At 40.4% G+C, this 13,836-nt stretch overlaps 1 protein-coding gene across 13 annotated transcripts in view; it reads left to right on the top strand.

Annotated features, from left to right (window-relative positions):
• Positions 1 to 13,520, top strand: part of IGF2BP3 (insulin like growth factor 2 mRNA binding protein 3) — a 167,138-nt gene extending 153,618 nt beyond the window's left edge. For 8 of the 13 annotated variants that reach the window (XM_021063452.2, XM_021063449.2, XM_084977262.1 and 5 more), the window contains 5 exons: positions 4,084 to 4,200; positions 7,330 to 7,404; positions 10,049 to 10,180; positions 10,844 to 10,957; positions 11,235 to 13,520. In XM_021063452.2, the coding sequence (XP_020919111.1) occupies positions 4,084 to 4,200; positions 7,330 to 7,404; positions 10,049 to 10,180; positions 10,844 to 10,957; positions 11,235 to 11,333 (537 nt within the window). In that variant the 3' untranslated portion in view covers positions 11,334 to 13,520. Of the gene's footprint in view, positions 1 to 4,083; positions 4,201 to 7,329; positions 7,405 to 10,048; positions 10,234 to 10,843; positions 10,958 to 11,234 lie in introns of all 13 variants that reach the window. The other 5 variants (XR_014815980.1, XR_002335868.2, XR_014815981.1 and 2 more) reach the window with 1 other exon arrangement.
• The last annotated feature ends 316 nt before the right edge of the window (positions 13,521 to 13,836 follow it).

Here is a 13,836-nt window from a genome sequence, read left to right as displayed (position 1 = left end):
GGTTCCCAGGCTAGGGGTCGAATCGGAGCTGTAGCCTCCAGCCTACGCCAGAGCCACAGCAACGCAGGATCCGAGCCGCGTCTGTGACCTACACCACAGATCATGGCAACGCCAGATCGTTAACCCACTGAGCAAGGGCAGGGACCGAACCCGCAACCTCATGGTTCCTAGTCGGATTCGTTAACCACTGCCACGACGGGAACTCAACATGCTTTTTATCCATCTCTCATTACTCTTATAAAAAAAAGATAGCATTCAAAAGTTCTATGAATGTCTTAACTGGAACTCCACCATTCTATTTGGACTGAGTGGGAATTTTTTTTTTTTGGGTATGATAATTTAGTGATAGATATCAATTTTAAATGTTCCAGTCCTTTGACTCAGTTTTACTTAGAAGAATTTACACGCCAGAGTTATTTGTACAAGGGTAAAAAGTTTTTTGTACGGAGATTTAGTTGAAGTATTACATGCATTAGTTGAAAATTGGCAACCATACACACTTAGACAATAGAGATGAGATAGATGAGTTGTAGTGTATGTCTCTGTAGGAAGACAGATCATAGAACAAGGCAGGGACATGGAAAATATCCAAGGTGTGTTGTTGAGGTAAAACAACTGAGAATATGTTATTTGTAATAGGCTCCCATATATTTATTTTTGTTTTATTTCATACGTTTCTCTTGATGAAACCTGTCTGCCTGTCCTTTACCCATCTTTCTTGTATTTGTGGTCTTCATTTTCGGGGGGTTTTTGTCATTCTTCCTGATTGTTTGGCTTGAAAAAAATCAATTAAAACTTATAATGGGGCTTGGAGTTCTCTTGTGACTCAGTGGATTAAGGATCTGGTGTTGTCACTGCAGCAGCTTGGGTTGCTGATGTGTCTCGGGTTTGATCCCTGACCTAGGAGTTTCCATATGCTGCAGGCATGGCCAAAAAGGGAAAAAACAAAAAATTGGGGCTTGGCACTTTATTTCAATGATTATGTTTGGTCAGTGTTAATTTTGGGGGATTGATTTTGGTAATTCTAGACGTGTTTTTGACATGTTCAGATTTATTGATGCTGTTGTATCTTAATTTTTTTTTATCTTGTGTGATTTCCTTTCCTTTTTCTCAGCTCCATTTTTAATGTTTATTTATTTTCTTTTTGGGGTGCACCAATGGCATGTGGAAGTTCCCAGGCTAGGTGTTGAATCAGAGCTGCAGCCGCCAGCCTACGCCACAGCCACAGCAGATCCAAGCCAAGTCTGTGACTTCTACCACAGCTTGCAGCAACACCAGATCCTTAACCCCCTGAGTGAGGCCAGTGCTCGAACCTGCATCCTCATGGATACTAGTTGGTTCTTAACCTCCTGAGTCACAGTGGAAACTCAACTCCATTTTTTAAATGTAAATTGGCAAAAGTTTTCCTTTTATTTGAAGAAGGAGCCCAGGAGTTCCCTGTTGGCTTAGCAACATAAGGATCTGGTATTGTCACTGCTATGGCTCTGGTTACTGCTGTGCTGTGCTTTGATCCCTGACCTGGGAATTTCTGCTTGCCTTGGGTGCAGCCAAAAAAAATCAGCCCAGCTTTTTGTTACATCTGAGTATTTTTATTTTTTAAAAAAATCTTTGCTTCAGAGGGAGGAAACTAAAGACTTAGAAAAAGTTGTTGCCAAATAGTGAGTGGACCGTATGCTGTGAACAGCCTTTGGTAGGTGTGTGTGGAGGGACAGGTAGCTGGACTGGCTGGCTCATCCACACATTGGTGCCTGCCCCTGATTATCAGGATCCCTCCCTGGATCATGGTGCCGAGTGCTCCATGTTCCCTGCTTGCGCACTGGGCTTTCAGGGAGAAGAGGGAGCCATTCCTGCCAGGAGGCGTTTCTCTCTCCCAGGAGTGGTGATGTCATTGGTGGACCGATATTAAGTGGCACACATTTTGTTTCTATATCCAGTAAAAATGAGTGGGCCCAGGGCTGCTGTTTTATTTGACCAAGATTTTCAGAAACTGCTTAGAATGATCAAATTCTAAAGATTGTCCTAGTGGTTGAGATCCTTGAAAGCAAAACTATTAAGTTTTAGACTTGTTAAGAATTTGGGGAGTTCCCGTCGTGGCACAGTGGTTAACGAATCCGACTAGGAACCATGAGGTTGCGGGTTCGGTCCCTGCCCTTGCTCAGTGGGTTAACGATCCGGCGTTGCCGTGAGCTGTGGTGTAGGTTGCAGACGCGGCTTGGATCCTATGTTGCTGTGGTTCTGGCGTAGGCCAGTGGCTACAGCTCCGATTCAACCCCCAGCCTGGGAATCTCCATATGCCGTGGGAGCGGCCCAAAGAGATAGCAAACAGACAAAAAAAAAAAAAAAAAAAGAATTTGGGATGAATTTAGGTTAAAAATTTAGAAATTAGACTGGAACTGTTTTGTGGTTGGGTTGTCTATATACATAGTACAGTATTGATGGATTAACTGTGGTACTTGGGAACAGAACTTATAGTATCCTACATAACAGGAATTTAAGAGGTTCAAGAGAAGTCTGTCGGTGGAGGGGGCGGGGGGCAAAGGAGTTCCTGTCGTGGCGCAGTGGAAACGAATCTGACTAGGAACCATGAGATTGCGGGTTCCATCTCTGGCCTCACTCAGTGGGTTAAGGATCCGGCGTTACCGAGGCTGTGGTGTAGTGTAGGCTGGCGGCTACAGCTCCTATTAGACCCCTAGCCTGGGAACCTCCATATGACGTGGGTGCAGCCCTAAAAGAAAAAAAAAAAAAAAAAGTCTGTGAAGTATTTACTACACAGTTCATATGTAAGTTTCTTCTTGCAAAATATCTTCTAAAATCTCTAGAAATCTTAGTTTGCTAGGTGTACTTTTTTATAAAGCATATTCTTTATTTTGGTTTATTCAGTTGGGGCTAAGCTTAAAATACTTCTTGGAATATATATATAGTAAATCTCTGTACTTTCAGTTTTATGGTGAACCTAAAACTGCTCCAAAAATAGTCTTAAGTAAATTTTTTTTTTTTTCTTTTTAGAGGCGCACCTGCAGCATATGGAAATTGCCGGGCTTGGGCTTGAATTGGAGCTGCAGCTGCAGGCCTACACAACAACCACAGCAACTCACGATCCGAGCCTTGTCTGCAACCTACACCACAGCTCACTGAGCGAGGAGCGAGGCCAGGCATGGAACCCACATCTGCATGGATACTAGTTGGGTTTGTAACCTGATGAGCCACAACAGGAACTCCATAAAAACTAAAAATATTTTTAAAATATTTTTTAGAACAAATTTCTTAGAACTATCCTCTGATTTGTTTTTCTTACTGTTAAAAAGTAAACTATTCACTGCATAAACATGTGCATTGCTTCTGCATTTTAGAACCTTTAGCTCACTGGTAACATTACTGAACCTTGAATTGGCTATTTTAGAAACCCAGTCACTGTAAACTGTTTTCTTGAGTGTATCCTCTAGCCCTGTAAAAATGATGACTGTTCGAGGGAGACTTAGGAAGGACAGAGCTGGCTTGAGGTGGGAAGAAGAGGAATAACATTTTACTAGTGAAGTGAATTAGCTCTGGACTAGGAGTGCCTGCTGTGACATAGGTCACAGATTAGGCTCAGATTTGAATCCTGGCCCAGGAACTTTCATGTGCCATGAGTGTGACTGAAAAAGGAAAAAAAAAGTTCTGATCTAATCCTGCCCTGTGCTTGGGTAGTAAGAAATATGAGTAGTGAGGTTTTTCATTTACTCGTCTAGCAGCTACCTTGGATATAGTGATGGGGAAATCTCACTTCGTTTTAAACACTCTTGTCCTTCTATCATAATCTGGTTAAACTTTGGAACATTTACATAGTCTTTAAATCTATAACCTGATGATATTCTAAACTTTATAGAGAAAAGTGACACTTTAAATGCTAATACTTTCAGCATGAATATTTTAGAAAATATTTAGATCTTCTCAGTTTATTGCATAATTCATGTCAGTGTACTGTGGTAGTTTTTCCTATACCTGTCCTCACATTCTAACAGTATGAGAATGCCCCCAAGCCTGTGCTGACGATACATCCTGATTGGTATCAAATATGCATGTATGTCCTGTCTGTCCCAACAGCAATCAGAGACGGAGACGGTTCACCTGTTTATCCCAGCCCTCTCTGTGGGTGCCATCATCGGCAAGCAGGGGCAGCATATCAAACAGCTTTCCCGCTTTGCAGGCGCTTCTATTAAGGTACTGTTCTGCCCACTGTGGCTTTCCTGGTGCTTTATAAGTACAGTGAGTTACAGAAATGTGAGTCTTCCTGCCGCATTATAATTTGAAGTCAGTGCGCCAGTCTAAACTGGGGTTACATAAGGGTGTGACAGAAAAATCCAAATAACAGTAGCTTAAACAGGTAAGTTAAATTCTCTCTCCTGAAAAAGTAGACTGGATATAAGCACTCCAGCACTGGTGGGGTTGTTCTGCCCCCCCCCCCCCCCCGCCACCCTTGGACATACATTCCTTCTAGCTCACCTTCTCCAGGCATGGCCTTGGTCCCTCATACTCCCAAATGACACTATTTAGTGCTCTAAAAACCACACCTTTGGTCCTGCCAGTAGCAGAAGACATAAAGAATGTTCCTCTTAAGGTTCCTTGTTAGTTCCCATTTCTCTTTACATTCCATTGCTCAGAACTGCACCACAAGGCCAGACATAGCTGGGCAGCTGGGAAATATAGTGCATATGTGGTCAGCTGGATGTTTCATTATTGTGGAAGATGGGGTAACGAGTATCAGAGAACGTATCAGAATAGATAATTGTGTGTTCTGAGGATTCTGTATTTTAACAAGCTGAGAAGCAGTGTCATATCACATATGGGTCATTCTGTTTTAAGGAATATACAGTTGACAAAGACTTGATACAGTGATAGCTTTCTTCAGGAAAACTTCAGTCACATGGGGGTTTTTATTTTTGTTGTTTTATAAATATCTTAAGAAATTTTTTTATTTAAATGATTATTGTACACAAAAAAACCACTGCACCCAAATGTTTATAGCATCTTTATTTATAACTGGGAAGTGGGGAAGAAGCAAATGTTCCTCAACTGGCAAACGCATAAACTGTGGTCCATCTACATAATAAACGTTACTTAGCAATAAAAAGGAACAGACTGTTTATACATACAACTTGGGTGAATCGTATGTATTATGCTGAGAAGACTCAAAAGGCGCAAACTGTATGATCCTACTTATCTGAAAATTCTGGAAAAGACAGAACTATGGGAATTGTGAAAAAAATCATGGTTGCTAGGAGTTAGAGGTGGAGGAGGGGGTGAAAATAGAGGCAGCATGAGGATATTTTGAGAGTGATGGAAACTTTTTATTTTGCTTATGGTGGTGTTTACAGCTATACTTTTGTTACCAAAAGAGTGAGTTACTGTATATAAACTACAGTTTTTTTGTTTTTTCTTCTTTTTTTAGGGCCACATCCATGGCATATGGAGGTTCCCAGGCTAGGGGTTGAATTGCAGCTGCAACCGCTGGCCTAAACCACAAGCACAGCAAGGTGGGATCCAAGTTGTGTCTTCGAGCTACCTACACCACAGTCATGGCCACGCCAGACCTTTAACCCACTGAGCGAGGCCAGGGATCAAACCTGAGTCCTCATGGATACTAGTCAGGTTTGTTAACTGCTGAGCCATGATAGGAACTCCCACTTTTTTTTTTTTTAAAAAAAGCAAAACACACAAGAAAGCCCTCATATGCTCTCTTATAGCAAAAGATAAAGTATGTGTACAGAAAATGCAGCCAGTTGTTCCTGTTGAGGTGCAGTGGGGTTTTTTTTTGGCTGGGGGTGCAGTGGCTTGGTGTGGGAATCTCAGTTCTCAGACTGAGGACTGAAACTGGGCCGCAGTGGTGAAAATGTCAAATCTTTAACCACCAGGGAACTCTCAACAAAGGTTTTTTTTTTTTTTTTTTTCTTTTTTTCTTCTTTTAAAAAAAGAAAGCTTTTGAGTGCCCATCGTGGCACAGTGGTTAACGAATCCGACTAGGAACCATGAGGTTGCAGGTTCAATCCCTGGCCTTGCTCAGTGGGTTAAGGATCCGGCGTTGCCCTGAGGTGTAGTGTAGGTTGCAGACGCTGCTCGGATCCTGCGTTGCTGTGGCTCTGGCATAGGCCGGCGGCTACAGCTCCAATTGGACCCCTAGCCTGGGAACCTCCATATGCTGCGGGAGCGGCCCTAGAAAAGGCAAAAAGACAAAAAGTAAAAAAAAAAAAAAAAAAAAAAAAAAAAAAAAAAAAAAAGAAAGCTCTCAAATGAAGAGTGATACCTTCCTTCTGGGGGTTTCCTATGAATTATTCTAACAGTGTGATTCTGAAAAGAAGTAATTAGTTGCTTGTTTTATAGACTCACAATTAATGCCCAGCATCTAGCAGGAATAATATCAATTTGGGTCTAAGTAACAGAAATGTTAGCTTTATCTTGAGGAAGGGAGAAAGCACGACTCTATTAAAGTAAAAACATTCTTTTTGATTGTAAACATAGGGGGAAGGATCTACTAGACAAAAAGTAGTTGACAGTGATCATACCGAGTGGTAGTTGGGGTAGTTTTATTGTATTTTTTCCTTCCTATTCTTAGCATTTACTATGATAAGAATTGCTTCTTGCACAGCAAATGTCTAGCCAATTTCTTTCTTTTAAAACAATTTCTACCAGCCAGCTGCCCAAATCCTTTCTTAACTTGAGGAATGCTGGATTCCTCACCCTTTAGCAGTCTAACATTTCCCCTGCCCAGGCTCTCTGTGTGATTTCATATGCTCTGCCAAAATAGAAAAGTCTGAGTTTACTTTTCTTCTGCCAAATTAATGTTAGTTTATTCCATATGCTACTCCAGTGAGTATACTTTGGGAGAATTTACCAAGAGTCTTAGATTTGTAAGCCTAGTAGCTTTTGTACATACTGGAAGCCCTAGTGATTCTTAGGGATATGAGCCAAGGACCACACTTTGAGCACCACTGGTGTAATTAGGAATAAAACAGTGGAGACAGACCCAGCTCTCCCTCCAGCTCCATTAGCCTGTGTGATCAGGGGCCAGCTTATCAGCTTCTCTAGGCCTCAGCTTCCCCATGTGTACAGTAGAGGCGGTACCTCATCAGGACACAGTGAGGATGTGGACTGGGCACAGTGACGTGCACAGTATATGTATGGCAGGAGCCATAACTAATGAGCCCACATTAATCACTGCCTCTCTGTAACTTCCGTTTAGAAGGCTTTCAGTCTGCATTACAGTAAGTCATGTGCAAAGGACAAGCTGATTTGTCTATCATTTCTGTCAGTGGCACCTGAAAGTGTCCTAACCCTTTAATGGGTCTTTTACAGATTGCCCCAGCTGAAGCGCCAGATGCCAAAGTGAGGATGGTGATTATCACCGGGCCACCAGAGGCTCAGTTCAAGGTATGTGCTCTGGAGTGTTGTGTAACGAATGGCTGCCTTCTTTTTCCCATAAATAATCTAACACTTGGTAGAAACAATCTCTCAGTGGACATTCATAAATAAGACTAAGAACAGAAACACAACCCAAATTACATTGTAAAAATAAACCAAAGCCTGTCTGATTTTAATTTCTTGTAATGGTTGTTGGGTTTACCTATCTCCCAAAGCAGAACTTGCTCAGTGCCTCATCAGCATAAGACTGAAATTGACAACGGCTGGTTCATATGCCTTGCTGGTCTCAAATTTTTCCTCTTGTCCCTGAGAGGCCTCAAACTTGAATTAAAATAAAATGCCGCCTTTTCCCCTTGCCCTTACGTTAATAATTCTGTTAGCCCCTGTACATAGTCTGTTGACAAATCACTCTAATCTTTTGAGTTTTAGAGGCAGAAATGGCAGGAATTCCTGTGGCATTTGTTCCGGTGTGAACCATTGCTCACGTTGGGGTTTGGGGCCTTTGGGGCTGCAATGGCCCACCGTGTACCAAAGCTGGTGTAGTAGGGCAGTGATGAGGAGAGACTTGTCAACCAGGCTGCTGGTTCAGGTCCCAGCTCTACCGTGTTCACCAGTGGTGTGACCTTGGGCAAGTTACTTAACCTTTCTCTGGCTAGTTCCTTCTCTGTTTAAACAGGTTTATAAGGTTTAAATAATATATAAAGTGCTTAGAATTGTGCTCAACATAAATGTGCTGGCAGTGGTGTCAGGCAGACTGGATGAATCGGATAAAGACTCTGCCAGGTGCTCCAATTCATAAATACCTCTGAGAACATGATTTCTCCCATAAAACTCAGTAGGGTGTTGTTTGCCACAGGTAAAAGGAGCTAATGAACTTGTAACGAATTTGTCCAAAACCCTTGTCATCTTCCCACCACTTAGCAGCTAGGTTACAGGATAACTCTAGCCTTAAGCCTGGTTCCCTTAGTTCTAAAATGTGGCTAACAAGTGCCCACTTCTTCCCTCTTTTTAAATTATCACTTCCTTTGACTTTGATTTTTTTTTTTCAATCAGTTCTTTTCACTAAAAATCCAAAGCATTTTTCATTTCATTTACAGGAAAAACAGGAAACAAAAGGAGGTGCTTTGAGATGAGGGAGCAGTTGGTTAGGCTCAAGAAATTTACTCCCTCGGAGTTCCCATCGTGGCTCAGCAGAAATGAATCTGACTAGCATCCATGAGGACGCAGGTTCGATCCCTGGCCTCGCTCAGTGGGTTAAGGATCTGGCGTTGCTGTGGCTGTGGTGTAGGCCAGCAGCTGTAGTAGCTCCGATTCAACCCCTAGCCTGAGAACCTCCATGTGCTGTGGGTGTGGCCCTACAAAGAAAAGAAATTTACTCCCTCATGCCAGCCTTGGGGTCCAGGCAGTTCAAATAAAAACTCAGAAATGTTGAAAACTGCTTCCTATCCCAGATCTACAGGGCGAGTCACTTTTAGTTTGAAATAGTAAAAATAAACACAAACATTAATTATTGAATGTTCTTATCCTCTTAGATTTTATAAGTGGAACTGTGGTCTTGAAATTCCAATAATGCTGTATGCTAGGCAATTATGTACCCTCCAATGCCCATGTTGTACAGTTGTCTTAAATGGGCCGTTTAAGAAAAGCAATAATGCTTGCATGCCATTTATGTAATCGGTGATAATTATTATTTTATTTTAGAGATCTAAGTAATAGTAAACCTCTTAACCTGTATTTTTTCTTGGAAATTCAAGAGCTTGTTTTGGAGGACGATGTATATCTGTAGTATCCTTTGACTGTGTTAATAGCTATGTCTGTGGCCTTGAGGCTGAATGGAATGTAGGGTACTAATATATATTTTTGGTTGTTTTGGCCTGTAATCCGCTAAAATGAGCTTATTTCTGCATCACTGAAAACATGTTGGGTACTTGTATTTCTGTGCTTTGCCACTGCAGCTTCTCGGGTGAAACCAACTCTGACTTGGTCTTCCTATCGTGTATCCCGAGCAAATTAATGGCTGTATGTAGTAGGAGAGGTTGCTCATGTCTAAGTCCTAGTTGTATGCAGCAAGGGAGAGGAGATGTTTGACTGTAACTAGCAGATGTGTATATTAACTTGATTTGATTTTGTAGCCTTAGTCCAAACAGAAACCATCTGGATAAGATGAAGAAATGTTTAATCAGAAAATGTTCCTCACTGGCCCATATAGATATGAGGTTGACTTTTTGTGAGCTTGGCAGAACTGACTCTGTAATTTTCCTTTGCCTCGGTCTCTTTTACTCAAGAAAAACGCACTTACCATCTTAATGCCAGCAGGGGAGGTTTTACCTTTCAAGACTGGAAAGCAAATGGCCACTTGCCCACAAAATTTTAGTTAAGGCAGACGGCCAATTTATCGTCTTAACCTCAGAAGAATATGTTTTAATCTTCTTTCTTCATTCGGTTGCTTTATCTGTGAAGTATAGTTATTGTTGTCAACCTTTTCTGGGGCTTCCTACCCTTTCCAGCTCTTGAGCCATGTTCAACAGTCTAGCAAATGCAGATGTATGGCTGCAAGAGGCTGTTCCAGTGGATCCAGGCCATCTTTAAAGTTAATGGACCTTTCTGTGTTTCCCACATGAATGACACTGATAGGATTTCTTCTCATCTGTAGGCTCAGGGAAGAATTTATGGAAAAATTAAAGAAGAAAACTTTGTTAGTCCTAAAGAAGAGGTGAAACTTGAAGCTCACATCAGAGTGCCATCCTTTGCTGCTGGCAGAGTTATTGGAAAAGGAGGCAAAACGGCAAGTACTTCAGGAAAACCTGTGCAGTGGTATGAAAGGGAAAGCGTTGAAAGGTACTTAGGAGTTCCAATCCCTGAATTTTGGCTAACTTATAGAAAGCAGGACTGTCTGGGCCAAGGTTTGGAGACGACTGCCTTTTGTTGGTATCAGCTACTAGTAAAGCAGTGCCTCTCTCTCACACCACTCTGTGTGGAGAGGATGGTCTCGTATTTGTATGGGGCATTTTTCTGTTGACATGCGTCAGTTTTTAATTTTTATCCTGTAAGCATTTAATGACGTGAAAACTTAAAAAAAAATTGTCTGCCTTTATAACTTTTATCTAACTGAAAAAAGCAAATGGTTTCCAGTTTCTCTTTAATACACAGAACTTCTAAGGTTCAAAGCTATCTACAATTTTGAAGTGACTGAAAGTGTACATTTTGTAATTAGACTTTCAGGGTTTGAATCTGGTTTTGTCATATGTAATTTGGAGCAAGTCAGTTTTTTTGCTTTAGTTTTAATTATCTTGAATGGGGACTAATAACCTGATAGAATTATTAGCATATTAGATGAGACTTGTAAGCCATAGCTCAGTATTTTGGCACACAGTTAAGTGCTCAGGAAATGGTTTTTAAAAAAACCCAAACAACTCAACTGAACATGATTTGTATTTATCTTTTTCAGGTGAATGAGCTCCAGAATCTGTCAAGTGCAGAAGTTGTTGTCCCTCGTGACCAGACACCTGATGAGAATGACCAAGTAGTCGTCAAAATAACTGGTCACTTCTATGCTTGCCAGGCAAGTGGGCTCTAGTGTGATAGGCAAGCTCTTTTGCTTCTTACTCAAATGGAAGTGATTTCTCCCTTGGGTGTCCCTACCCCATATAAATATTTAAAGCTGTTTGGTGCCTAACAGTTTTAATCCCTCTTTTAGCAGGTGATTTCAACCTAATTAATTAGTGTGTATTTTTAATCTTCAAATAAATTTCAATTTGAAGTTACTGAAAGTGGAAGAGTGAAATAACCTTTGGTAGCACTTGAGCAGGCAGAAGTTTCAAAGCTCTTTCCTTTTCCAGGTTGCTCAGAGGAAAATTCAGGAAATTCTGACTCAGGTAAAGCAGCATCAACAGCAGAAAGCTCTGCAAAGTGGACCACCTCAGTCAAGACGGAAGTGAAGGCTCAGGAAACAGCCCACCACAGAGGCAGATGCCAAACCAAAGACAGATTGCTTAACCAACAGATGGGCGCTGAACCCCTATCCAGAATCACATGCACAAGTTTTTACCTAGCCAGTTGTTTCTGAGGACCAGGCAACTTTCAAGCTCCTGTCTCTGTGAGAATGTATACTTTATGCTCTCTGAAATGTATGACACCCAGCTTTAAAAAAAAAGGGGGGGGGAGGGAAAAAGAGGAGCTATGCACTTCCCTTTTGTTGTTTTCTCAATATAACAAATATCCTAATTTTTCTTAATTTTCATCCCCCCCATGATGCCAGAAATTGGCTTAATGGTGCATTAACTAAATTCACCCAGAAAATAAATAAAAATAGACTGCTCCTAAGTCCAGTTGTTAAAATTGGATCAGAATAGAGTTATTACACGAATGTAAATGTTAAGCTATTAGCCTAGAAAAACTGTTCTCAGTTTTATTTTTATCTAAAAACACTAACACGAATAACCTAAGGGAAGTGCTGAACGGTGTTGGCAGGGGTATTAAACGTGCATTTTTACTCAACTACCTCAGGTATCAGTAATGCAAAATTGTTTTGTTTTTTTCTGAAAAGTTTATATACTTTATAAAGATAAGTCCAATTGTTTTTTTAAAAATAAAATTTAATTAGCTAACAGGCAAATAAGAAAAAAATTTACTTCTGGCTGGTGACAGTAAAGCTGGAAATTTCAGGTTTTTTGAGGCTTTTGACAAAGTTACTAGTTGCAAAATCCAGTACGTGTTCAGTGATATGGAGCAGTGCCTATATTTGGAGAGCAGCAATACTGTTTATTTCTTTGTTCATGGTAGGAAAGTTTTTGATGGTACTAACAGAGCAAAGTGGTTGCAGGAGGTTTGGGAATGGCTAGTTTTAAATGGCTTCAGGAGACTTCAGTTTTTTTGTTTGGCTACGTGACTGAATGCATAAATGCTTTATGCTTTTGACTATCACTACCTAAAGAAGGTGTACCTATGAAGAGATGCAGCCCCTGTGGACTTGAAACTGATTGGCAAGAAGAAAGCTTCGGCTTGCCTTACAGGATGCTTGGTTTGCCAATACACTTGAGACCAGGTGCTCTACGCTTGGAGGAGACCCCCAAAAGAATTGCTTTGTGAAGACCAATGGGGGCAGTCAAATGGTGTGACAGTGTTACAAGGCAATAAAAAGGCTACATCTCCATGTGCCACCAGGCACTGTCATGAGCCTCACTAAGCTATTTTGAAGATTTTTAAGCAATGATAAGAAAGATGAAAGGCCACCTAAAATATTACATAAAATGCAGCAGGATTTCTGTATTCTCTGCAATCAGCTACTTGAAAATAAGTCAAAAGGTAGAAAAATACAAAAAGCAACTTTTAGACTATAATTTGAATGACTGTGATAAAATATTTGACCTTTGACACTGAACTCATTTGTCCATTCCTTAACTTGACGGCAAAGCCTGGTGTGTACAATTATGTGGAATGGGTGGTCTCCATGGCTGCTCTCAGAATTGTTTGTGTTGCTTTTGTGCAGTAAAAGATCACAGTCATCATACAGACAGCCCTTTAAAGGGCATATATATACCACCCTTTAAAAAATCATTTTGCTTCATTTGTATTTCAAGATGAATTTCTACACAGACAAGTTTTTCTAAAGATCACGTATCAATTAGACATTTTGAAAATGACCTGAAATGTTTTCCTAAATGTTTTCAGAAAACCAGTTTATTTTGTAGTTTTAGCCAAAAAGTGCCCTATTTGTCATTGAATTCATCTAGCACTCGTAATTTTTTTTTTCCCATACAATGAATGAACTGCTAAATAAATGTAATTTGGACTGGCTTTCTGATATGGATTTCAGGTGACGTATGCTTAAGGCCAGAGCTCTTTCTCAGTATTTGATTTTTCCATTTTTTAAAAAATAGGTGCTACATTTATATCTGCCTGTTTAAACTGTCATATTTCATTTCTAGCCTTCTAGTGTGGCAAAATCATGTTTAACTTTCAATTAAGCATTGGTAATGGAGTATCTGGTAATACTAGGAAATAATTCTGTAATTGAGTTTTGTACTCAGCGCATATGGATCATTCCTCATCTGTAATATGCCCCAGTTGCAGCTTCATTTTCCAGATACCTTGATGCAGAATAAAGTGTTTCATCATTAGGTGCAGGCTGGTGTGTAATATGTTTTATTTTTGCCTTTTTGAATAAATGTGAATGTCCAAACTATAAAGTTAGCTTTTTTTTAATACTATGTCAATCTCAAGGTAACCACCAGTATCTACTAGTGTTTTTACCATGAAACTTGATAATACTGTTGCATATGAACGGAGAACTATAGATAGGTTTTAAATCGTAAGGCTAGTGGGATGGTTACATTTTCTGCTTTTTATTTTTTTTAATTTTTGGTTATACCATTCTACAGAATAAGATTTAATCTTAAAATTAACCTCTGAGCAAAGAACTCAAGTAAAACAGAGGGGCCA

This window comes from Sus scrofa, chromosome 9 (assembly GCF_054392235.1).
Source record: "Sus scrofa isolate SSC_HxYL_T2T_F1_AM1 chromosome 9, Sscrofa_HxYL_maternal_Yorkshire_Landrace_v2.0, whole genome shotgun sequence".
NCBI lineage: Eukaryota > Metazoa > Chordata > Mammalia > Artiodactyla > Suidae > Sus > Sus scrofa.
The sequence above is the reverse complement of the archived record's forward strand: the minus strand, read 5'-3'. Positions and strand labels throughout refer to the sequence as shown.